Source organism: Protomyctophum bolini (genome assembly GCF_963924005.1).
Source record: "Protomyctophum bolini genome assembly, chromosome: 15".
Lineage (NCBI taxonomy): Eukaryota > Metazoa > Chordata > Actinopteri > Myctophiformes > Myctophidae > Protomyctophum > Protomyctophum bolini.
Window position 1 is genome coordinate 32,149,168 of NC_137876.1, and position 26,885 is coordinate 32,176,052.

Genomic DNA, 26,885 nt, shown 5'->3' on the forward strand with positions numbered 1-26,885 from the left:
CACAGATTCCCAAACTCTATACTAAGGGCTGAAAGGGGAAATTATGTCAATAAAATAGCTAGGAATTTCAAAGGTCAGGCTGTTATGTCCCGAAAGTGCCTGCTGGGGAATGGAGAAAATACAACCATCCTCAACATTCCATAATGACAAACTGCCTTCTGTTGGGACAGGAGTATTCAGAGCTGTGACTATTGAGTTGTGGCTTTATAGCGAGTCAGTTATATTCTCAAAAAGGTATTGTTTACACCCACTACTGTATTAAGTTAGTCATTCTCCCATTCTAGAATTAGAAAATGGGATAAACTACAAAAAGACAAACAAATACACATCAGTCTTAAATCGAATTAACATAATCTGGCGCTAAAAGACATGTTTTTATATTCACATTGACAATTGATTACACTATTTCTTGACACTCAGAACAGACTACACCAGTGGTTACCAAACGGTGAGGCACACTGGTGTGGCGCGAGACAACTTCCAGGCGTACCTTGTAATTTTGTGAAAACCACATATTATAGCAAATTATGCAATTATACAAGTTTATTATTTAATAATTGACGATATCAGCACCCTAAATATATAGTTTTTTGCTTTTTACCCCTTTTTGAGGGGTGCTAGCCCCTCCTAAACACAGGTTTAATGTTTGTCTTTAGTTCAAAGTTTGTTTAGTAAACGCATTGACAATAAAGGAAAAATCATGTGTCGTTTACGAATGTCATATTGTATCTTTATTGTTAATGCCGTTTAATGTTTGTGTTGGCACCGTTTGTTTTACATCACCATTACATCACCTAATCAACATGAGTTAGACTTTAATATATTAGCGCCCCTCACTTCACACGGGTGTAATTTTACTTCTCAATTTCGTCGGTATGCGGTATTCCTCCCCACATACATTTCTGTGTGATGTCACTGCTGTTGTATCCTACTGACTCACCTGCCAGTGTGGAGCCACCACATAGAGCTTTCGTCCTACTCGCCCGCCCAACACTCCCCGCTGACAGGTGCCACTCCAGCCCGTATTTGTACGTGCAGTGACAATACAGTGACTGACAATACAGTGACAATATCAACAAAGCCAAGCGTCTAAACGCTTGAATCCACCACGGTGCAACCACTTTCAACCTGGCGTTCCTATTTTGGGTATGTCATTCTCATTATAGGCGAAAACTGTAAATTATTTAATTCTAAATAGCAAATCTACAAGCTCAAAATCCATCATATCATGAAGCATTTATTACCTTGTAGATCTTCTTATTTTACAGTGAATAAAGGTGTGCCTTAAGATGTTTTACTTGCCCATTGGTGTGCACAAAACAACCACTGGACTATAGGCCTAAAGCACACTGTTGAGGCATGCACGCACAGAGGAAACACTACTACTACAGTATTTCCCACATGGATTCATCTAAAATGTATTTATTTTAAGCAGCCTGTAAAACTAATTGTTGTTGCCTGGAGTGAACTCCATAATGCTGTCAATATCATAGCACTATTTTAGTCTAGGCGGATGGTTATTTAAGGCAATGTCTGTTGCTAGGCAACAGGACCAGGGGCAGTGCCGCGTAGCATAGTAGCGGAAGAGGACAGATCAGCCCCCCCGCTCCCAAACCCCCCACCAGTAAAAAAGCAGAGCATAGAGCCATTCCGCCTCGCACAGACACTCACACAACCTACATCAAGCCAACGCCCACATCATCAACCACCGTTACCAAAACCAGGCGTCACCTACAGTATGGAACTGTGCATTATGGTCTCACCTCACACAGGCAGGCAGAGATGCTGCCAGGTGGAGACCGTCTAAAACCCTCACTTTTCAGAAAATAAATCACACCCCAGTGTGAAGTGAGCGGTGCCCTTGAGGTAACTGTGACCCACTATTAAGTATTTGATGAGTATGACGTTTGATGATGATGATGATGACGTCACAGAGGGCGGACTAATAGACTAATAGCGGAATAATTGACTAATGAATTTATGTCATATATGTAGACGAGCAAATCGTCTATTTTTGTCCTTCGCATTGACAATGAATGGATGATGTATGACTGTGTAAAAGCGCCTCTCACTTCACACAGGTGTGATTTTTTCCCCAAGAATAGTTACGCTTTGTGAGCTTGTAGATCGGTTATTTACACTCTTGTATGATAAAGTAGTATATATGGCATTAATTGATTTATGATGAATACGTAAAAGGTTTAAATATGGCCCGACAGCGACAAAATGTAACGGTAACATTGATTAGGATTACGGGGACTGTATTACAGGCCAGCATGCATGCACCAAGGTGAGTAGAGAGTAGATTCCTAAATTCAATAAAAGGACAGAGGGATCAATGCTACCAAGTCTTCTCATGTGGGTCTGTGGGTTGCATGGAATCAATAAGGCATGAAATGAATTAATTAACTGATTGCTGAAGTGATCATCAGTCCATTCATAAAATTGGTGACCGGGGAATATGGGCATATTGATGTGGAGTGGTTGAGTGTCACTGGACCCAGATAAATGGTTTTGTTATCAGATACACCTAAACTATAGTCTGTGAAAGTGCAGTATGGCACAAATGCTGTCACCAACCACATAACCCCTTGTCTCCTCCCCACAGCACACTACCATCAACTAAGGTAGGCCTATAGTATTATAATATATATTTGTCCCAAAACTCCCGGAGACATTTTGTAAGGCATATTAATGCTTAATGTATTGTCCATCGTACACGTACAGCTGTGTTGCACGCCGGACATTGTAGATCTATTTGTAGACCCGCGCGAGACACTGTCAAAGTACAAACTAGAAAGGTCGCAATTTTTCAAAATTGCAAAGTGTGGTTGCCACAGTCGCTTACATAGGCCCCTCCCACTAATATTGCCAGCCAATTACAATGTCACGTCACCCCTGTGATCATGCATAACTACTTCAGAGGATATTTATCTTCCAAAAATCATGTTTTTGCGACAAACGGTAAAGGGCCTATACGGCCTGTTTTGAAACCGAATATACAAAAGATATTTTTACACTACTTTTCTTTCACTTAAAGGAAAAACTGATACAAAAAGAGAGAACTATTTCAACTTCATGTTGACATATCCGTGGTGCAGTAGATCATATCATGGAGATGTGGTCCGGTCCCATTTAGACCTGAAGACATTTCTGCAAATGTCAGTTTTCTGAAAACCCTATGTTTCTATGTCAGTCATTCTTAAAGTTTTTCATGTCAAGGACCCCAAAAATATATGTAATTGGCCGCCGACCCCCATCTGAAAATATGTTGTTCCAGGGACCCCCCATGAAGCAAAGATTGAGTTAAAAACGATTGCTCTGACAGAATATATATTCAAAGATTTGCAACACATTTTCACGATTTTTCAAAAATAGCAGACCTACAAGCTCGTAGCGTGGCACTCGGTGCCTCGTTATGAGCTTGTAGATCTGCTACTTTTCAATAGCTAAAGTATAACATACTTCTTAAAACACCAATATACTGTACAGTACTATGCTGCATGAATAAACATACAATTTGATAGCATACAGTAGAATAGATCACCCAGGTTTTATGGTTTTTCAATCCTCACACATTCGTTCGTGCGTGTATGTAAGTGTTGCAACACTTAAAATGTAGAATATGACATTTTAACGGTAATATGGTATATCGTATCGATATCGCAATATTTGGCATAAAAACAGAGATTTGAAATACGGAAGTTTACGGAATGTATTGTAGTCGATAGGGCTCGCGTGAGTACATGACCACGTGACCGGGCTGTTTTCTGCGCCCTCAATGTCGCAACTCTGTCTATACTCTATGGCTCTGTTGTAATCCAAACGTACACGTGTGTGGGTAAAGGGATAGGGTGGCCTGGCTGGGTGTATGACTTGACTACGCGGCCTGAATGATTCAGCCCTGCAACGAGATATGATCTGGACAACAGATGTCAATATGAAGTTGAGGATAACATTGACCACTTCTGTGTCTTAGTCATACTTCTCTCTCCTTTCTTTTGTAATCTTTTTTGTCATCAGACGGACAGCTTGGTCATATACTTCTCTCTTTGTTGACGTTTTGTTAACTCATCCTCCTGCCGTTAACCCAGTGGTGGAAAGTAAATAATAGCGCCACCATGAGGCCGACTGATGTAATTCCTTTTCAATTAATTTTCATAATTATTATGAACCTCCCTCCCAAGTCTTGTAAATATGGCGCTTACAGTCTCCACTCTCCAATGGAAAAAAATACTTGCATTTAGTCTTCGATTTCCCCATTATAAGTCTATGGAGAACTAATTAATTAATATCAATTAAACTATACAACGCATCTCTTAGCAAAATACAAGCACACGATTCCCGATGAAGCCGGTCGATTTGACATATGGCTCGAGTGTGTGCGGCAGAAACTGTGGGAGGAGTAGTGCGGCAAAGTATCGCTCATTTACAATAACAATAGTCTGGTTGCCCTGTTAGGGCAACCACACTAATAAGACTTTACAAGTATAAATAAGGCTTTAGTGATGATCCCATTTACCACTAACACTGTAGCTTCCATTCATCAAAGCTTTGGAAAAGAATAGACCTCCCCACTTTCGTTTTGGAGTGTGCAGTTCCTCTCACTAACTACACCTGCAGGTTGGGCAAAATAAACTCAAATACTTTACATCAGTGGTTCCCGACCTTTTCTGGATCAGGGCCCATGCAGGGATCATATTGTAATGATGAATCAATCATGTTCTATGGCTTGGATCAATGGAAATAACGCATTATACTTTAAGTTACTATTTACTGTATCTGCATCACACTGAAAAGGTTCAAGGTTTAAAAAACATATATACCATGACTTTTGTTTTTACATTCATTGTTTTATATCAATGTTATATTATCAAATCTCAGTGTTTTGCCAATTATTTGGGGGCCCACTTGCAATATCCTCGCCACCCACTGGTGGGCTCCGATCCACAGGTTGGGAATTTCTACTATGGCCATTTTGTGCTCTTACCATTCTGTGTCCAGGTGAGTTGCCGTACTCTGCATTTTTAAATGCGGTGGTTGGCATGTTGGTACCAATGTTGGACGGCATTGTAAAGGAATCTTACGGTCAATGGAATCTTCTGGTAGAAATGTAACTCAACAAAAGAACAAAACAAAAGAACTGATGATCCTTCTTGCTGCTCTCCTGTAAAATGAAAAACAGACTTGATTAGCACTATACAGTATATGGTGAATAATCTGACAACCAGCATGTTAATAAGTGAGGTATTACAGATATTCTAAAAGGTTTAGTATTAAATTACTGTCTGCCTGGGATGCTTTAAGCCGGAGTAGTCTAAATGCCATGTGTGTGTAGTATTGCAATGATTGGCTTTCAGTATCAAGCCTACCGCCTACGTGTTTGTGAAACATAAAAAAAAAATCTATAACCATGAATAGGCTAGTGTACTGCATATTTTTCCAAAAAGATCTAATAGCAGGCTATAGCCAAAACGTGCATATAATATTTGAAAATGTGCTTGGTCTATACTACTGCGGGTCTTAGGGTGCTATAGAATACTATGGCTACTATAGCATGGGGCCTATAGGCCACTTTTCACACCACATGGATTCAGATACTGTACACTATGACGGCAAGAAATGGCACTGTTGCGTTGACCATGCTGGTGACAGGGCATAATGCAAACACAATTTGGATGGCAATATTCTACTGTATTCGATTTTTTTTCGGGTGATATACAGTTAATTGTTAAACCGCACCATTTTTCATAACTCGCCAGCCAGGTTTAACTGAAGTGTAACCCACTTTGGTAGGAGCCCATGTATACGCACAATACAGTAATGTAAACCATATTTTGCAAACCAAGTCTGTATTTAATTTCCTTTAAAAGCTACACCGGGATTATTGCAATTGGTTTTGATGTATTCATAGGACAATGGCGATTGGAATGTTCTAATCCCTGGACGTTATTGCAGGTCATATAGGCTATATATATATATATATATATATATATATATAGAGTGAGAGAGGATAATAGATGGATAGATAGAGGCCACACAGGAATTGTATAGGCCTATAGTGTTCATGCATATTTTCATGCACATCAGGTCGCTTTAACGACTGCGATCAAATTACGGTAATCACCTGAATCACATATTATTCGATACGTTATTATGCATTAAAAATATCAAAGTTTTAGATGTCTTAATTCGCAGGGGTAAAGTCTACATAAATGACCCCAAGGGAGTATACCTCTTTTACAGGCCACGGCCACTTGAGGATAAAACCCCGTTATATTCATGATGAGAGGCGCGGGTTATTATCCGAACCAGCAATTCTGTCCCCTGCTGTAAATGATCTCATCAAGTTCAAGTGCACATCGGCCAGCGTCTATCGGCACATCTGCAAAAAAAAGCAACCTAACCTAAATCGCTGTCTATTTCCTCTTCCACCGCGAGCGTCTTCCGCTCTCAGAGAGGCTCTTTCACATTTTGTTCCGATAGAGGTTACGCTCGCTCAACGGCTAGTAGTAGTGCCGGGTTACGGTTCTAAACGAGTGAGTCACAGTGTTCAATCGTTACCCGTTTTTTTGCCAAGTCCCATGCAGGCCTGACCCTTTTTTGTCTCGCTTTGCTGCCGGAGCCTCCTTTCCTCTTGTCTCCCCGACCCGTCCTCCGCTCCACCGCCTCCCCAGCCGGCCAACACTCCTCCAGATGCTCCGCTCCTCACTGCAGGGGCCCGAGGACTGTCTGCTACAGAGCTTCCACCAGGTCCTAAAGGCAGCCGATCGAGTTAAGAGCCCGATAGTGATAATTGTGTTGTGCGTAATTACCTTAGAGTATTTGTAGGCCTAATTAAGCAGCATGAATAGATTGGAGAGCCTTTATTTTTTGTACTTGGATCTCTATTTGGATTGTCTCACACAGAATAGGTTTAAACTTTACTTCTTAGGCAAAATTGTTTAAAGCCCATATTGTTGAAATTCCTGGAGGTCCAAAATTATGCTGTTGCATGGCCGTTTCTTATTTATTTCTTCAGGCTAGGTCCTAGGTCTGTCATGTGTATATGATCTGATCAAGCATCTTCAGTAGCCTAATGTAGAAAGGGTTATATTTATGGAGTTCTACCTGTAATTTCAAAACCCCTACATGTCACTCAAAGGTCATCAAACGTGACCACACTAGTACTACATGTTGTTGTACTTGTTAGCCTACAGTACAGTTGGTACCAGTCCATACATGCATGTGTGTCACCAATAATGTCAACGAAGTCCACACTCAACAAACCACGTGCACCCCAGATTCGGCTCAAACAAGGGATTCAATTAATTTCGCTCCTATGCCACTAAAATGTCGAACGCCCTACCAACAGCCATTAAGACACATGTGAATCCCTTGACTTCTTCAAAACTTTTAAGAGCACCTATAGGGACGGCTGCAATTCAAAACTGGCCCCTGTAAATTAAGTCTGAGCCCCCCCCCCTTTCTTCCCATACTGTAGGCCTACATGTTTTTCCCTTTTTTACTTTCTTTAGCCTACATGATTTCCTATTTTTTATACACGTGTATATTTGTAGGCTACGTCTCTATGTTCTGATGAATTGAAAACGGTGGACCCGGCCTGTTAACACGTGTGCTTAATCAAGGATCATCCACAAAGTAACAGTTTTTGTATTGACTATTGAAACACGTATTCCGTACATGACCACTAGGCGGCGACATGATGCCGTTTGCGTTTTAGGTCAGGCAGGTTGAGTAGTGCCCAGCTGCCCACCTCCATGGCCAAACCCCGAGCCGAGGTCATTTAAATGTGAGGCTTGACAAGGGACTTTGCAGGGAGGTAACAAGTATGTTAACTTGTATTGTATATAATAATGTTCTGCCTTATAGGCACATTGTGACTGGCGGTTTTCCTTTTGTCTGACGTACTGCACTGACAGTGTTTATTGCGAATGCAATGAGCACTTACTATGAGACCTAGCAGATCATGTCTGTCTGTCTGTCTGTCTGTGTGTCTGTGTGTCTGTGTGTCCGTGTGTCTGTCCCGCTATCCAAATATGGAGTGTGTTGCAACAGCAATCACTCAGCTCCATATATGGGCACAAAAGGGGCCAGGTCCACTCAGCTCCATATATGGGCACAAAAGGGGCCAGGTCCACATATACAGTAACAGACACACAGACCGACAGACAGACAGACATGATCTGCAGGGTCTCAGCTGCGTTCGCTTCCCGCGTTTGCGCGTCTTACTTGTGTGTGTGTGTGTGTGTGTGTGTGTGTGTGTGTGTGTGTGTGTGTGTGTGTGTGTGTGTGTGAGACCGTGATTAATTACAATTTTTATGTCAAGCACCATTTTACAGTGTGACTATATAGGGTTACCATGCAGATCAAACTGTTCTTTTGAGGGGCTGAATTATTGCTTGTGTGGGACAAGTGGGACGGGCAATTTATTACTTAAGTTGCCATAGGCCTAATATTGCCTCATTTTGTTTTGTTTGTTTTAAATGCTAATTTTGGTCATGGGTGGTATGGCTTGGTGCTGTAGGGACATTTCTCATGTTATTTTAGCAGGCTTAAAAACACATATTGGAGGAAAAGAGGCTATGAGAGTTAACAGAAATCAAATTAATAGGGGACTATAACTATTAGGGCATTTGAACACTGATGCCTGCCAGTCACAATATGGGACAGGGTCTCAATTTGTGGGATGCCTGAAAAGTCTTGGAAATGAGGGACTGTCCCACACAAGGGGGACATCTGGTCATCCTAAGTGTGATTCTCTGAAAGAGGCTATAGCCTTGGCTTGTATGTCACAAATGTTCCTCCTGCCAGTGGGCCACAAAAGTACCTCCACTCATTTTACATAGTTTTATACTTTTTGAAACGTGTAACTTTAATTTGACCTTGATCACACTGTAACCTTGCCCACATGTGTGAAAAGCCCGCCTTGTCTCGCAGTCTCAGGCCATTCACATCTAGAGCAATCCTATAATTGTATTTGTGGTGCTGGAGGTGAGCATTTTGTCTTTATTCAGATTCAACAACAAATTCATTGATACATTTTGAAGAGGGTAGGACTCAAGCTGTAGGACCAAGTCCAAGCACTTGTATTTGGGAAAGTAAGTCGATTGTTTTGCCAATCGTAACTTGTGTACGATACACTGAGATTATGATGTCATGTAGATTTTTCCTCTCATCCGTGCACTTTCACTCTCTTTCTCTCTCGCTCTCTCTCCATTGTCTGTGCCATCATTGGCCTTGTGGTTCATGTGAGGACAGTAGTACGAGGACACAACCTAGAGTATACAGTAGACAAGATAATGCATTAACGGCTAACGGGAGGTGGACTGGTGGAGACTCTTGACTCTCTGCCTCTGTCTTCCGCTCTGCAGTCTTTCTCTGGTGTCTTGTCTGTGGAGTCTTGTGGTTCATGTTAGGACAGTACTAGAAGGATGACACAACCCACACACACACACACACACACACACACACACACACACACACACACACACCTCACTTTCCCCAGAGTCTTCTCAACGGGGGGATGCTGAGGTTCAAAATGAGCTGACTTCATCTTTCCTGTGTTTGGGCGAATGCACATTTATAGCTGGGGGGGGGGATAATTTAGCTCAGAGTATTAGGCTCCTTTGTACAAATGTTTTTGCACAAATCTGTAATGAAAAAAACGACATTGAGGAATTTATTTCCTATAGTTTTCTATGGCATAACCAATATGCCTTTATTTAAAATAAACGTATTAGCCTGTCTCTCTTGATTTGCCAAATTATTTGAGTATGATGGTTGAGTATAGAGCAGCAAAACTAAAAACCTATCATCTTAATAAAGACACAAACACGCATTATATTTTAAATCTTTTTAATATATATTTCACAATTTATTTATTTATTTACAAAAGACAGTGGCTGTGTGACATGTAACTATCGTATCTGTAAAATTAACATAAACAAATGAATACCAGAAGCATAACAATGTAACATACAGTACGTAGATAAATAACAACACAGGAGCGCTGTTGAGATTGTTGAGCTTGCACATTTGTCTCTCTGCAAACAAAAACAAAGGACCACAATGGATGCCCCTCTCTGGTGTGATGATTGGGTGTCTATGTGTTTGTATTTACCCCGAGATTGGTCATATGGTGTATAGCCTACCATATTGCCTCCTCAAGGGCTAGAATGACATCACTGAGTGACTGTCAGTAGATTTTGAATGTTTACTACTTGGTTGCTAAGTATATGAAATGCTAGCATTTTCCAGAATTCTGTAATTTTGAAAAAAAATAATAATAATAAAGGAAAAGAGAAAAAAATAGTGTGGAGAGATAAAGCTACAGGCATTTTTTGTGATCAACAATGGGCGACAACAACATAGTAATACGGATTTACTGACACAATGTCTGCAAACAGTTTGGCACAAATGTAAAGGCAGAAGAAAAAAAAAAGTTTACAACTTCTCCCCCACCACTTCCTGAAGGCAATAAATTAAAACTCCACAAGGTCACGGACAAAAATTTCTACATAAAGGCTGATAGATCATCTTATCTGCAGAATGTTTACTTTTATACAGCACTTTACAGAACACTTATAGGCACAACCTAAACAAAGAAAATGATCAGTTTGACATTGCATTCCTATTTGTGGCCAGCATGAAGGGGAAGACAATAAATTCACTTCTCTAAAAATAAAATAAATAAAAATCTTACTCAGCATTTCATTTATTTTTGGATGTTCAAGGTTGAATATAGACAGTAGAGCCTTTTTTGACAGTGTTGGTCACAATGAGCTTCATGCTTTATGAAGCACTTTTACGCCTGCTTTTATAGACTCAGTGTTAATTTAACTCTGAAAGTGTCAAATGGACCCAAGTCAACAACTTCAGCACCCAATTTAAATTGGTTAAGCACTTAACACCCTATCTGCTTTGTTGACCAGTAGTTATTTCCCTCTAGTCTACACCAAATCTCTTTGCTGAAAATCTATAATCTACATACCGCACTACAACTCGTTGTGAGCTTGTAGATTGGCTATTTTCACCAAATGTTTGCCTCAGAATAGGGACGATATGGTTCAAGTGGTTCAATTAACACTGAGAATTTGACTGTGTATCTAAGCTACTCCTTAGTGTGCAACGTGCAAAGTGTGCACGTTAATCTGTGCTTTGACAAAATCATTACAGTGATCAAACTCCACTAACAAAGAAGAATAGCTAGGATAATGTCATTCAGGAAGAAGAAAAAAAGCTGAATGAAAACATAACATTTAGAACAACAATATCGAGGAGCGTCTTTTTGTTATTTTTGTCGACACAGTGTAATAGGTTGTTCAGACCCTTTTACTTAGCTTATAAGATAGGCTTACTGTACAAATTTCACATGAGAGTTCACGCTTTTTCTAACTTCAGGACTCTACTCTAAGTACAGCTTGGATTGTTTTGCCCAGTTGTTGGTACAGTACGATTCAGATTGAGTTCCCATACAGGTTTCACACGCACTGACACACCAATCTGAGAACCCATCGTCAAAACATAAAGGAAAAACAGCGCTCTTTTCCTATTGACGGAGTCAACAGTCTGTCTCAAGAGACTGCACGTATTCACGCACACACGCACTCACACACACACACACACACACACACACACACACACACACACACACACACACACACTCGTCCCTAACCTTATATATGGATTTGTCCAACACAGTATTATTACTTCCTTACAAACTACAGATTGCACTGAAAATCTTCACCTTCACCATTGCTAAAGCCAGATATAGCGTATTTATTTGACATGGCCACCCAGAATGGTTAAAATCTCCCACCAGAAGACAAATAAAAGTAACTAAGACCTGATCGCCTCCTGATTCAAGTAAATATCCTGTGTATGTCGACAGCTGTCCCTGTAGTCAGTGTAGTGACTGACCAACACTCCTCATCAAAGGCAGACACACTAATTCACAGACACAGACTGTGTATCCACTGACATGCAGCACCAAAAAGCACTTCAGAAAGTTTGCTCCCTTTAATAATCCACATCCCTAAACGTTTAGCTACTTGCTGTTACTTCCCTCTAGACATCTCGAGTTTCATTCCAAAGTGGGATATAAACCTGTGCCTAAACCTATAGGTTTGTTGTGGTTCCATCTTTTTGAGGATGGATATCTTGTTTTAAAGATTGTGTCAATATTGGCTTTAGATTTACTCAAAAGTGTAAATCGCATTTTGGATTGAAACCCTTCCTTCAGTATTAACACTGGCCCTGTGACCTCTTTTCAGAGCAAAGCCAGTCTGTAGACAATGATTTCCACTAATTAAAGGTCATAATCATGACCTTTCACCTACAATAATACTACAATCCCTGAGCACCTACCTTCATTGCACATAAACATACGTATATTCCACTTTTGTATTAACTAAATAAAGCTATTAATTGCATTTTCCTACTTACTTATTTTCTCACTTACTCACATACTGTATGTGTCCCGTTTCGTAATTCTCTGTAAAAAATTTCAATGCCTAATTTATAATATTAATCTAAACATCCTGAAGTGTTTTCCCACCTTTTCATTAAGCAATAAATACCATCTACCCACTAGTCAGTGCATTAAGGAAGAACCTTGCATTGCGAGTTTTAAAATGCGCAACAGGTACTTCTACAAGGTTTTTAAAGTCCATTCAGGTTTTCACAGAGACAAGACGATAAGAATCAGCGTATTATTGAGTTGATAGTAGCCCCTCTATTTCTCTGACCCAACAGCCCTCCTATTTGCAAGGATGGCTCACTGAGCTCACAGTAGCAGCAGCAGTACAGTATGTGACTCAGCGAGTACATTCATATGCACACAGTATTCTGGATTACTATGTTTCATATCACGGCTAAGATCTTTTTGAAGGCCGCTAGCCCCTCCTATATTCAGCTATTAGTGTACATTTCCGTCTCGCACAAACATTAAATTCCCATTGACAATGAATGGAGAATTTACGTCATGTGTCTGAGCATATCGGTATTTTCGTCTTACACAAAGAACTGAATGGAGAATTTACGTCACGATGTACGATGATAAGAGCGCCCCTCACTTCACACTGGTGTGATTTATTTGGATGCTCTTGGCCGGGATGTGGGAGATTCCCATTTGGATGAGATGTCTGCCGTATGGGGAAACCCATGCTGGAGATCCAGGTTAGAGTCCAGGTGGCAACATTGGTTCTGTGACCTGGATCGGGTTTGCGAATAGGGTGATCGTCAAAGGCAGGGTGAATGTATCAGAGTTGCCTTGACTGAGGCCCATATATCTTCTTAAGCGTAGCCGGATTCCCCTCTGGATGAGTGGTGTATTTTTGGTTACCCATGTGGGTAACTTACTAAATAAACCAGTATCTCTGAAATAAGCAGATTTTTCTGAATATTACCAAAGAAATTCAATTACCACAAGCCACAGAAAAAAACTACCATAAATGGGATAACACACCTCAGATAGTTTTCTGGATAATAACAGATCTTTAGATCTTTCTCATCATTGGAATACAAGGTTAGGCTGTATAGCTAATTGTAAATGGATGTTCTTTGATGTGGTACATACATGCGCCTCTTGACATTCCTCCGTAATACCAGAATATGAATGTGCATGTAAACATACTGTGTGAATTCCGGGTTAGTTAACTTCTGAAACCCCAGCAAGTCACAATAAACCCAACAAAGAGCTGGCATAACAGCACCTAAATCCAGACATGAGTGCAACGTCATGCAAAGGAACCCAAAAAATTTAAATAAATACAAAATAAAACAAATAAATACTAATGCTAATTATACAAAAAGCAAAGATGGGAACTTTGTCCCAAAGTAATGTGTACATGTGTGTGTTTTACAGTATTATACAGAATGACCTGCTTCAATGGAACAGAGTTTAGGGGTGGGGGGTGGAGAGGAAAGCACAGAAAGCCATTCTTTGCAGTCATGAGGGAAATTGTTAGGTACTTAGAGTAGTTGGTTTTTTTTCCCTTTTTTTTCATCTTTTTGTATACAGAACAACATACACACTCGCTAATTATACACATCTTGCTCCCTTGCAAGGTGTGAAACAGTTTCAATTCACATAGTGATATCCTGTAAAGGTTACAGCATGCATTACTCTATGTGCTAACGCCAGAGGGGATTGTTGTTGTTGTTGATGCTGATTCTTTCCAGTAGAGGTCTGGATTTCCTCATAGGATGGAATGGAGTTCTCTTTTCTCTCAGTGCTTGTATACCGTGACTGTGCCTAGATGGGTACATTGCACAGAGACAATTGTGTTTAGTGTTCACGACAGCTACTGTGCACTACAGACCGTTTCATCTAAACCCTAGTCACAGCTGTTGTTGACCTTTTAAAGCATGTGTCAACCAGTGGGTCAGAACCAAAAAGTGTTCAGACCGTGTCATGGACGAAGAACAACCTTTTACGTCTTACCATAGGGTCTGTATAACTTTGAAACTCTGTTAGCCGTCCATGCCTTTGCATCAGCCATCAAGACAAATTCCTGATAAGTAACAATTACAGTACATCTCAACTTTTAAAATGTTATTAATGATATAAAATAGAAATGCAGTGCATACTTTTTGTCTTTGTTCAATCTGCCTCGGCTGGAAAACAGAGAAGAAACATATTCAGAGAATACGGTATATGACTCATTTTCATTGGGGAGAAAATTAAACAAACAAAATGCACAGATTGCATAGTTCATATTACTAGTATACATTCACCAAATGTGAGTCATTTGAAGGTTAGAAATGGTTGTAACTTAGAAAAAAGAAACCAATGAATACAAACAATTTAGGCATTTTGCAGACTCTTATCTAGAGTGACTTGACAAGATGCAAGCAAGCGGCATGAACCCTAATCAACCAATCTGAGTGAGACGGGCTAAGAAAACGTAACTAGAATGTAGATGTCTGTATAGTACATGTAGATGTCTGTATAGTACATGTAGATGTCTGTATAGTACATGTAGATGTCTGTATAGTACATGTAGATGTCTGTATTTGCGAACGCAGTGATTGCGAACGCAGTGAGCACTTACTATGAGACCTAGCAGATCATGTCTGTCTGTGTGTCTGTCTGTCCCGCTTTTGTGCCCATATATGGAGCTGAGTGATTACGTCACCATGACTCAGCCATAACCATATAAGGTGTCCCCAAAGCAGCTATACGTCCACCATGACTCAGCCATAACCATATAAGGAGTCCCCAAAGCAGCTATACGTCCAAAACCCAAATATGTACGAGCTGCGTTCGCTTCCCGCGTTTGCGCGTCTTACTGGTGTACATGTAGATGTCTGTATACAGTGTATAGTACATGTAGATGTCTGTATAGTACATGCATCTAGTCTGGCAAATCTGAACACTGACTTACCTCGGCCCCCACCATTCCGCATGCTGGTCTCGTCTTCATCTAAACCATCATCAACTTTAAATCCAAAAGCCAAAATCAGCCAATCAGTTAGGGTTGCTTTTAGCACCAACATTAAAATACTTTTAACACAAAACACAAAACGCTAAGAAAATGGACAAAAATCTATAATCATATATATATATATATATATATATATATATATATATATATATATATATATATATAAATAATAAAATCTTCTAGACTAACCTGAATGGAGTTCTTTGACCAGCGATGACATGGTGTTTGTGATTGAATCAGCAGCAACTAACAGATCATTCCGAAGATTTCTTGGCACACCTGGAACGGAGGGAGATATGTGCCTGGATTTCATTCCAAGGATTTTGTTCCAAAATAGCACATATCCATTTTTGAAAGATAAACATTAAAGGGACACTTCACCCTTTTTGCAAAAAAATATATGTTAATGACGTTTAGAAGCTTTAGATCACTTTCCTGGGGGTATTTATGTGTGTAATATGTGGTTTTAGATATTTTAGATTGTAGCAGTGAGCCTGTTGTCTCTGATGTCATGGACACTGGTCTCACTACCTTCCTGGACTACAATTCCCATAATTAATTGGTGCATTGGTGCACCTTGTGGATAGGGGGGAGAGCTGTCTTACTGAGACAACATGTAGTCCAGGAAGGAAGTGAGCCCAGTGTCCATGACATCAGAGACAACAGGCTCACTGCTACAATCTAAAATATCTAAAACCACATATTACACACATAAAGACTCCCAGGAAAGTGTTCTAAAGCTTCTAAACGTCATTAACATATATTTTTTTGCAAAAAGGGTGAAGTGTCCCTTTAACATTGATATTCCTATTAGGCCAAGAGCCTATAGCATGTAAACATTTGGTAAGTAGGTCCACTAGTATCCCTCTACACCAAATCCTTTTGATCTACTGTAGCTGATCTACTAACTCACAATGCATTGTGCTGTAAACTTGTAGATCAGCTGCTTTTGCTGAAATTCATGCAATATAGGCTCTATACTTGGTCCACTCCTTTCCCCTCTCTACACAACATCTCAACATCTCAACCGTCTGTTTTCACTTTGGCCCAGAATAGGGATGCTAGAGTTACCAACAATATTGAATCAAGTTTTAAGTCATTCAGACCGACTGACTCACCATGAGCAAAGGCCTCCAGCACATCACCTCCTACGCCTGCCAGGCAGTCCTGGGGTGTGTGAGTAGGTGTGGACCCAGCAGAGGTGGACCTTATGGGCATGGGCATCGAGCAGCCTGCACCGTGGCTCGGGGAAGAATGAGGGGAACCTCCTGACTGGGACTGAAATGTACAAACATGTTACCAGTTAAAGAGCAACTTCACATTAAACCCTGTTATTTTTGTTGCAAAATGGCATTTAGAGTAACAGGGAAATTATTCTTTATTTCAATCAACTGTTTATTCTAACAAATCGACATTCTGTGTTGAAAACATTAAAAAGCAGTGATGTTGTAATGTACCGTGTTGGTATTGATGTACCATCTCAGTGTTTGTACTAAACACACTAACTAAACTGATCTAGTCTAGCACGCAGCGATTTAGTCCCTGTAGAATTCCGACATTTTCTGTTAACATATTACACGTTACACATTTGTAGCCGTCTCACATTCACAACCATTGTACTGTAGCATCAGCCACTTGACAAACATGGCCCAAACGTTTGTATGGTTTATTTATGAGATAGGACTAGTTAGGAGAATGTAGAGACAGGAAACCATAGGGCAGAAAAAGAATAGACAATACTAGATACTAGAGTCTTCTGTGTGCTAACTGGCTGAGCCACCAGGCACCCCATATGACCAAAATGTTTTGACCCTACCAGAACTCAGCCGTTGCCTTAGCTTGTAGACAATCAGGGTCAAGATCATTGACCCTGTCACACTGAACAACCCAGGACAGTCACGATGAATGATTTTGCCACGTTAATATGCTTTGGAATTTTTTATCTAGGACGACATAGTGTGTGCTCACCTTAAAGGATGCTCCTGTAGATGTAAACAAAATAATGTTACCAGACTGTTCTCAACTGATCAGAACCTTTTTATTTACTGTAGGGGTTTACAGTCATAACAGCTAAAAAGTTTGTACAATCACAGTTAACCGTTGCACCCTGGCTGTACCTGCACACAGAGCTCAGATAATCAATTCTGAGTTGACTCACCACTAAATCACCACAAAGTCAGTAATGAGGGGACAGTTGGACACCACAACTTATTTCGGGAATTGCGGGAACTTACTGCCTCTCAAAAGTGACTTTTATTAAAGCAAATATACACACATGTGGCACTTAACCCCTTAAAAGGATGGGAAAATAAAGCAGTAATCCAAATGTAACTTGGTAACTTTACACCGACTGCCTGAGCAGAAGCTCACCATCCATACACTGTCCATCTATAGTGCACCTTTTCTGTGTCCAGATTGGTAATGAGAACCATGTGTGGGCGAGAGGCTGGGGGGTGTGCCGAGTAGGGTGCTATAGCTTGCAGAGAAAAGGGGCACTGTGTGCATGCCTGGTAGTGGGGTAGGACCCAGGCCTGTGGCATGGAGCCAGGCAGCAGATGGCCAGCCAGACTGCAGTCACATTAGACGGGAGGTTGTTAGCGTTGATGAAAGGAACAGGTCTCTGACATTTCGGGCAAAGAAAAACACAAATCTTGACAAACCACGCACACTGTAGGCTGAGAAAAACCTGTTTTTTAAAGGTCATAATCTCGCATTTAAGCTCGGTCAATGACTTAGAACGACAGCAATGTAATGCTGAGACAGCCTGAAATGAGAGGATTTCATTTTTGGTAGATAGTGGATTCCTAACATTATGTTTTCATAAGATTTATACCATGTGAAAACATGCTGTATAATATCTTATAACATTCACGTCGTGCTTTCATTTATATGAAGAGCTAGGAAAGTATTGCAATTCTACACACTATGTGAATCGTCTGTGTAAAGATGGAAGTGTAAAGATGGAAGTACTAAGTGCTCATGATGTCAGCCAATTATTGCGCCTCGCAAACTGAATTAAGGGCCACTTACTGCCTGCTTTTGCTCTTCATCCTATTAGCCAGCCAAAGGTAAGCAGAGAGAGAGCGAGAGAGAGACAGAGAGAGAGAGAGAGAGAGAGAGAGAGAGAGAGAGAGAGAGAGAGAGAGAGAGACAGAGAGATAGACAGAGAGACAGAGAGAGACAGAGAGAGATAGACAGAGAGAGAGAGAGACAGACAGAGAGATAGAGAGATAGAGAGAGAGAGGCGGAGAGAGATACAGACAGAGAGAGAGAGAGAGAGAGAGAGAGAGAGAGAGAGAAGAGAGAGAACAGGAAGAGTGAAAGCAACAGAATTAAAGCAGTGAAAGATGGCAGACAGCTTTTCTGCATGCACAGTTACTTTGAAGAGACTACAAGGGATACCTTGGTTGTATTTGTATCTAAATTGTACTCCGCCAGGAGATCCATGCATTCGTACCTGTGTGTAGTGCCTGTGTCTGTCCACAGCTACTAAACTTCCATACTACTAGGCCAATCAGCATTATATTGTATTATTCAAATCGGTCAACGACATCTACTGTACATCTTTTTGTTGTATTATCCTATATTAGAATTGGCTAATGGGAGGTCGGGCGGACCACGGCCATGTTACTCTGACTCAGAAGTCAGAAATAACCATAAACAAACCCGATATGCCCATATACCTGTATATAGGCATACATGGAGATCTGGTTGTCCAGAGCCACAGATTCAACTGCTATGCCCATACCGACCGACTTCAAACCCAAGCATCGGCAAGGCTCAAGGGAGTGCGGTGTTCTCCGTTGAGTAATTCCGATAAGAGGTTGTACAGAACCACCAATATGTCCATATATAGGCAATTAGGCATATATGAATATTCAGTTGTTCAGAATCGCCGATCCAACTGATGCCCATTATATATGTCATATACTGATGACATAGGGGATCTCCATGTACAGTATGGGCGTAAAGGGGACAAGGACTGACAGATACAGAGATCTCCATATATGGGCAGAAAAGGGACATATGTATAGACAGACAGATACAGAGATCTCTATAGGCTATGGGCACTATGAGCACAAAAGGGACACAGCGAATACAAAGCCCCCAATACCCATACTCGGACGGATCTGCGGTGTGAGTCTTTGACACACAATTTAAAGTTCTGATGTTTGCCAATGCATGCATGCGCCACAACTAATTTAGCCAACTACAGCCAGGTCTTAAAAGCACAAACATGTACAGCTGCTGAACAAGCAAACTGTAGGTGAAAATAACATGTTTTGTGTGTTTTGATCGGGACATCCCTACTGAATTTAATGTTAAATATGTTATGCATGCATATGGGTTGAAAATCCATATGCATCCATGTCTTTTTTTTCTCTCTCTCCATCGCGTGTGACACACGCACACACAGGACTCTCCTGAAACTATGCTGGCATGATGGTTGGCCACCTTTCAGATATACTAGTGTAGAGTGTACAGTACATCTCAACCTGACCTACATGCCATTCATGTACAGTTGTCAACTTGTGTAGCTCTTATGTCAATGACATTACAGTGCTTACTTCCTCTTGCAAAGGACTCGCAAAGTGACTGAGGGGCAGCAAAAAACAACACATTTCAAAATGACTGACTGGTGATACAAACCTAACCGATGCAGTATACCGGTATGACATTAACAATCAGACAGATAAATTTGAATGACAGCACAGTACAGAAAGATGGAGAAAGGTATGAGAGAGAGCGGGTGGTGGAAGACAGCAGGGACTATGAAGAACTGGTAATCACATGCCACTCTATTGTTGCATGTTATGTCCATTAACCAGTGGTAGAGGCGATGAAGAAAAACCCTCCATGTCGAGCGCTCTTCAGTTCCGACCGTGCAGGGCGGGTCTCTAACTCGCTTTTTTGATTGCTTGACAATTAAAAATGTTTTTCATAATGTCGGAAATGCATCCATAGAGTTTTGTCCCAAATGAGCTTCCGTTTAAAGCAAGCAGCCGATAGACCCTTCGTCCCTGCTCAGAGCTACAGCACACTAGAGAATGACCTTTTTTTTTTACTCTACCAGTGGGATATTATCGTCTGATTACGGTAAGAAAACAGCTACTTCGGAAAAAAGTACAACACTATTCTTAGGGCATGCCTCCTGGCGTAGATTTGCACTCTACTGAGCGCACCTTTCAAAGTGCTTGCTTTTGTAAACTTTTGATCTGACTTTGCATCCTTTTATTGTTATGAGGCCTTGGTTTTGAGCCAATTTCAAATGGACGTAACAGTGTCACACATTTTTACCTGTAATGACTTGCATAGTGAAACTGAGATGCATAGCTATGTCGAAATATCCCTTTAAAGTCACTTGTGTCAATTAAATGAACACTAAATTAATTTATCAACTTACTGGCTTTAAAAACTATTGCATTCTACATAGTCATACATCATTAATTAGCATCAACTGCAACATACAGTGAAACTAAACTGCAAATTAAGAATTTGATTGTGACACACACCCCCTGTGTGTGTTTACTATCAGAAGCTCTAAATGTCTCTCCATATTTCATCATAAGGCACTGTCTCTAACTGGCACTCACTGAATATAACTGATTAAAAATCTGTTGTATGAGTGACGACACGGTCGTAAGATAAAGTATAAATTAGGCTTTTGAGACGCCTGTGTTCTCACCTTGAGCAGCCTCATGAGCCCCTCCAGTTGCACCATGAGCTCCCGTCTGCTCTCCTGCAAGGCCGACATGCGTCTCTCCAACTCGTCTTTCCTGTGTCTGTGGCCAAAGAGGGTGGACAACTAAAGATTATGTTTTCATAATCAATTAATCTTCTGTCAGTCACTCATTTTCTTTGACCAGACCACATATGCAGGTCTATGAATAACTGTCCACTTAGTTAAACCCTAGAATCCATATTCTGAGGGGAACATTTACCAAAAATAGTACAGTAGATCTACAAGCTCACAATGTGCCGCAAAAGCTTGTAGATTAGCTGTTTACTGTGAAGCGATTTGGTGTAGAGAGGAAAATCATACCACGTATAAACAGAATACAAAGGTCTATTGACCACACCATCCTATTTAAATGGGGATTACAAACACTCAATGTATTGTAATTATTACTGACTTGTATACGTTTGTAGGCTCACAGTATCCCAGCATCTTCAACAACCACTATCTGGATCGTAACTTTCAGTATCCTGTGATCCCCAGTTGTCTGTCAATTTAACACCACCAAATATTTGTCATTGTCTCCACCAGGCCGAAGGCATGGGGAGAGAGTATGTTTTGCAGTATGTTTTGCATGTCCGTGTGTCTGTGTGTCCGTGTGTCCGTCCGTCTGTGAACAGCTAATCTCCGGCGTGTCTGTGTGTCCGTCCGTCTGTGAACAGCTAATCCCAAATTTTGCACACACACTCTGGATGCCAACGATGAACCTCTGCCCCAGAATTTCCAGAACGGCCGGTTATAGCGCCAACAGGAGGCCGCTTTGTGCAAAACACGTTTTTGGACAGTACACCTACAGATTTTGTCCAAACATCACGCAAATTGGTATACAGTCTCTCTAGAGCCATTAAATGAAACGGTTCTTTCAGATTTCTCAGACTCCATCCTGATTGGCTAAGATTGGCCTGGAGTGCTCAGTTTCAAACAAGATACTGCAAATCATGAACACATCGTGTGATTTCCTTGAAATTGTGCACACACATTCCCACGAGGCAGAGGAAGAAATGCCACATGAACATTTTCAACTCCGCCTCATGGTGGCGCTATAACTGGCTGAAAAGTGTTTTTACCTCAAACTGCACAGATCTGTCTAAAACTTTGTATGCACACTCCCTAGAGGCCAAGGAAAAACCTTTGCCTGCAATCTGCTCTTTATAGCGCCACCAGGAGGCCGACATATGTAAAACACATTTTCTAACTCCTTCATTTTCTAACTACTCCTTCAGATTTTATCCAAATTTCACGCAAATCGGTACACATGTTCTCCATAGTCATGTGATCAAGACGGGTTTGTTTGATTTCTCATAATCCACCTTCATTGCCTAAGATTGTCTTCTAAACTTTTCAGGAGTAGCCCGCTTTGTACCCGTTTTGTACAAATCGCCACAACTACTCAACGCAGCGTCCGATCGCGGTGAAACTATGCATGCATATTCCCACTAGGCTGAGGAAGAAATGCCACTTGACAGTTTTCAAATCAGCCTCATGGTGGCGCTACAACAGGCCATGCCGCGTTCCTCTCACACACACACACACACACACACACACACACACACACACACACACACACACACACACTCGTTTGATGTGTGATGTTTGCCAAACATCACACACACTCCGATCCTCCTGATGGAGACCTGTGCCCAGATGGGCACTTTTTCTAGTTTTCTGTGAGTTTGGTCACAATGCTTGGTGGCTGTCTCTTTGGTGAGGACAAAACTGACTCATCAGTTCCCTCTGGTGTTCATGGGATGTACTCCAATTTGAGAGTGAGAATTGCAACACAGTCAGAGCAGCACTGCTCTCCTGTCTATCTGCCCGGTGTCCTGGTATCACACTCTCACAAACATCTGCTGCTTCTGACTATCTCTGCTCCTCTATACCCTGGGGCGCACGCAAAGCAATATCTGGGCAGTCCAGCCAGCCATCCAAACACCAAACCCAACTCCTCTAATTTGCAATCAGAACATTAGATTGATAATATTTCCTTCTCCAAGCTCTGAAATCCTCTCCAGGCTGGGCAGAGAGGGAATGTCACACTTGAAAACTGGCTCAATGAGTCAGATAAGGCCCTTTTAAATGCTCTTCAATAACAACTGAGAGTTTTTCGCCACTGTGCCTCAGCCAAAACAGGATGATCTGATCCTGATGATCACTGGAGGACTTGCATCAGTGCATGCCATCATATACAAAATAATTACACCACCAAAGTAGAACAGAGAATTGAATAACCATGAGAGAAAAAGAAGAAAGGGATCAATTAACGTGCTCTTCAGTGATTCTCTTATAATGTACTCTTGAATTACTTCATATCTCTGAATGGATCACATGGAAACTTGAAAAAGATAAAACATAATCACATGAATTAACTAAGTGTCATTCATGGTAGAAAGTGATGCCACTTTTTGGCTCTATCCAGGCTTGAGACCAAGATCCCTGTGTATTTTGCCTGCAGACCGATAACATTCTATGAAGCCAATTCAAATCACAGTCTATAATTAGAACGACTGTAGAGGAATGTATTTTGCTGACACAAATACAAGAACCCTTGAATAGTTTAGCTGCTTGATTACCTCAAGCTCAACACTGCCATGCTGGGCCAAACTATGGAATTCTAAATGTGTTTCTGTCAACTAAGCCACTGGTTTCTTCAGACAAAAGGCATAGTATTTTGCAGAACATATATCATTAGTAAATACCAGGGGTTGTGCACATGTACATGTGCTGTTGTAACTTTTTGTCAATTCATGTAATGTTTTATATTGTATATCATCAATATTGTAAAGCACTTTTAGATGCATTCTATGCATTAAAGGTGCCATACAATTTTACAAATACAATTTACTATAGTATTAACCATATATTCTACCTGAGGAGCCGTAGTTCAGCCAGGAGGGTAGGATTCTGTTGGGCTTTTTCTGGCGTGGGCTGGGAGGCCTGTTCGTGCTCCAAGCGCAGCCTCTGGATCTCCTGTAGGATCTCCCTGAGGAGCCCCAAGATACAACAAACATCAGCAACACACTAGACCTAACTGTAATAACTACGAGTCATCATTTGTTTTAGATCTTTGGAGAAAAGTGAGTAATTAGAAGAACTGACACTGCGATTCCCACTGAGGAAAATTTGGGGAATCCCTATTGGAACCCACCATGTACTGTAGACTACTTCAATACGGTATGTCTGATATAATGTAACAGACAGATGGAAAGCTGACAGAGAGACAGCACATGGGATGCACAGGAAAGAAGACCAGCAGGGCTAAGGTTATAGAGATTGGGGGGTATCACCCCTGTACTCTGGGCAACCCGGTACAGTTATGTAGGCTATGTAGGATCTCACCTATGTATGTACTCATACTCATACATAATCATATCGTATGGAGGCATAATTCAAATTCAGATCAGCTCAGGCGAGATTTGCACTATGATACACAATTTGGAGCATCCCACCTGTTCTTATTCTCTAGCTCGGCAATCAGCTGTCTTTGCTGCTTGTTGGCGTCAAAGTTGAAACTCAGATCTGTTGGAGGACATTGTTGCTGAAAGACAAAGTTATCATAAAAATGTAATTGAAGAATAGAAGAGTATAGAAGTCAAACCCCACATGCTATTGTTGACAACAATAATGAAACATTTAATGAATGTCCTAGAGGCTTCATAAATATATATATATATATATATACATATATATATATGTATAGGGGATGTTCACTCCTGTGATCTATACCCGTTAATTTAACAATGAACAAGCTCAGTGTCATTATTGTTATGCCAATACAATAATTCTATTCTATAGGGGAAAAACATTATTATTTTTACCTTCTAGTTCTCAAAATGAGACAAATGTCTCACATCTCTTTTCTTCCCACTGAACTATCAAACCAAACAAGCAGAGAGATTTGCCTAATTTTCAAAATCTTGCCACGGTAGAAACAAGTTAATTTATCTCGCCCCATTGGCAGTTTTTCATTTTCACTTGTTGAAGATATTAAATAGAAATTCAGACTATGGCAACACAAGATTAAACATATAAGGATGAACTGTTTTTTGCAGTGTGGATTCATCCAGCTTTTGCATCAGTGTTGAAAAGTTCTCAAGCAAGACAGAAACAGTGCTCCGTTGTATGACATAGTATAAATCAGCCAACTTGTCAGAATGGTAAATGGAAATGCGGGTTGACTGAAGTGGACCACACAGGGCATTCTTGGAGATCACTCACAGTGGAGTTTCCTGCTTCAGCTGCCAGTCGGGCAGCGTAGCGAGCGATGAGGCGGTGCTCTTCGTCTAGCCGGCTAGGACTCTCCAAGACACTGATGGAATAGACAGCAAGAAAACGTTACACACATACACACACACGTGTACACAATCTCATAGATTTATGCCCCGTACATGTACAGTAAGAGGAAGAAGGGTACTACTTATGAAGGGTTTAATTAATGGAATATTTTTTAGAATGACTGAAATTCATCAGTGTGTTATTTCAGAAGTACAGACATTCCTATCCTCTGAGAGCATGCACGGACCTTGATAAAGCCGATAGCTGAACAGTAAATGGGCCTATATTAGTTTTACTAAAGATTTAGCAAAGTACAGTACATTTTCAGAGGGCAGATTGTGGAATTAAACTCTTCACTTGTACCCTCAATTCATTTTTTTACTAAGATAAACTTAAACTGAACTGCCCTTAAAGAATGCCATGGGATTATGACTGTGTGGTCATGGACTGACTATTGGATATTATAATTTGAGACGGGCATAAGAGATTATCAATGCAGTATGCCAAATGCATTGGCAGCTGTTCTGCCAATGATCATTCCCAATCCCCATAATTTTTATTAGTGGAAAACCCAAATATGCATGTGAGTGTGAATGACATACATGGTACATGACATGGATGGATAGATGATGTTGAAATGATGAGTTGAAATGATGCTCGGCTCCCTGCCTGAATGCACGAGGAGCATGCAGGTGTGAGGAGTGATTTCACCCAACACCGCACGGCATAGCACTCTTGATCTGACTGGGGAGTGAGCAATGATTAAGCCCATTAAAACCCAATCTGGCTTCACAATGTTCAAAATGTGTTCTACAGTATTACAAAAAATACCAATTTTGGGTGAGAGAAAAAAGAAAAGGAATAAGGTTATTTTACAGATTTTCTTTTCTTCTTACACCAGCAACAGTGTATCTTGTAATAAAGCCACAAAGATTCATTAGAAAATGTTTGTGTTTCAGTGAACATTATAGAAATTAGATAGCTTACAGTACACACAAGTCAAATAATCTTATCTTGGTGGCAGGTTTCTTGTCACAGAAACAGACTCAACGTTCATTTTTTGCAGCACACAGCTTAATTCGTGGTCTAAACTCTAGAGGGTGCCGGAGGTCATCGTCGTAGATTAAAGTAATACATTAAGGTACATCAGAGTCCTTCTCTGTTGCACATAATGTGAGTTGACCCTACAAGGGTCATTTGGATGTGGACTGCTCAGGCTATTTATCTGCATGCCTCTCTCTATGACTTTGATTCAGTGCCAAAGTTTCCTGGCAAATATCAGAATAAATATATTATCGCACAAGGATTCGTCACACTACACACATACTTCTGATTGTTTGTGACAATCACTGTCCAATGGTATCTTTCTTTATTCTAGGTGCTTGCACCAGTCTCCAGATGCATGCGTGAACTGTATAATATTAAAT

At 40.7% G+C, this 26,885-nt stretch overlaps 2 protein-coding genes across 6 annotated transcripts in view; both read right to left on the minus strand.

The window, feature by feature from the left end:
• LOC308330142 (DNA (cytosine-5)-methyltransferase 3A-like) overlaps positions 1–6,702 on the minus strand; it is a 52,658-nt gene extending 45,956 nt beyond the window's left edge. For 3 of the 5 annotated variants that reach the window (XM_080784861.1, XM_080784860.1, XM_080784857.1), the window contains exons 1-2: positions 6,565–6,702; positions 4,991–5,167 (exon numbers count right to left, since the gene is read on the minus strand). In XM_080784861.1, the coding sequence (XP_080640987.1) occupies positions 4,991–5,071 (81 nt within the window). In that variant the 5' untranslated portion in view covers positions 5,072–5,167; positions 6,565–6,702. Of the gene's footprint in view, positions 1–4,990; positions 5,168–6,235; positions 6,259–6,407; positions 6,428–6,564 lie in introns of those variants that run through there. The other 2 variants (XM_080784858.1, XM_080784859.1) reach the window with 2 other exon arrangements.
• A 7,162-nt stretch (positions 6,703–13,864) lies between these two features.
• dtnbb (dystrobrevin, beta b) overlaps positions 13,865–26,885 on the minus strand; it is a 35,696-nt gene continuing 22,675 nt past the window's right edge. The window contains exons 11-20 of the mRNA XM_080784863.1: positions 25,402–25,492; positions 24,633–24,721; positions 24,053–24,166; positions 21,136–21,232; positions 18,480–18,500; positions 16,568–16,727; positions 15,639–15,728; positions 15,390–15,443; positions 14,593–14,619; positions 13,865–14,257 (exon numbers count right to left, since the gene is read on the minus strand). Of these exons, the coding sequence (XP_080640989.1) occupies positions 14,606–14,619; positions 15,390–15,443; positions 15,639–15,728; positions 16,568–16,727; positions 18,480–18,500; positions 21,136–21,232; positions 24,053–24,166; positions 24,633–24,721; positions 25,402–25,492 (730 nt within the window). The 3' untranslated portion in view covers positions 13,865–14,257; positions 14,593–14,605. The remainder of the gene's footprint in view (positions 14,258–14,592; positions 14,620–15,389; positions 15,444–15,638; positions 15,729–16,567; positions 16,728–18,479; positions 18,501–21,135; positions 21,233–24,052; positions 24,167–24,632; positions 24,722–25,401; positions 25,493–26,885) is intronic.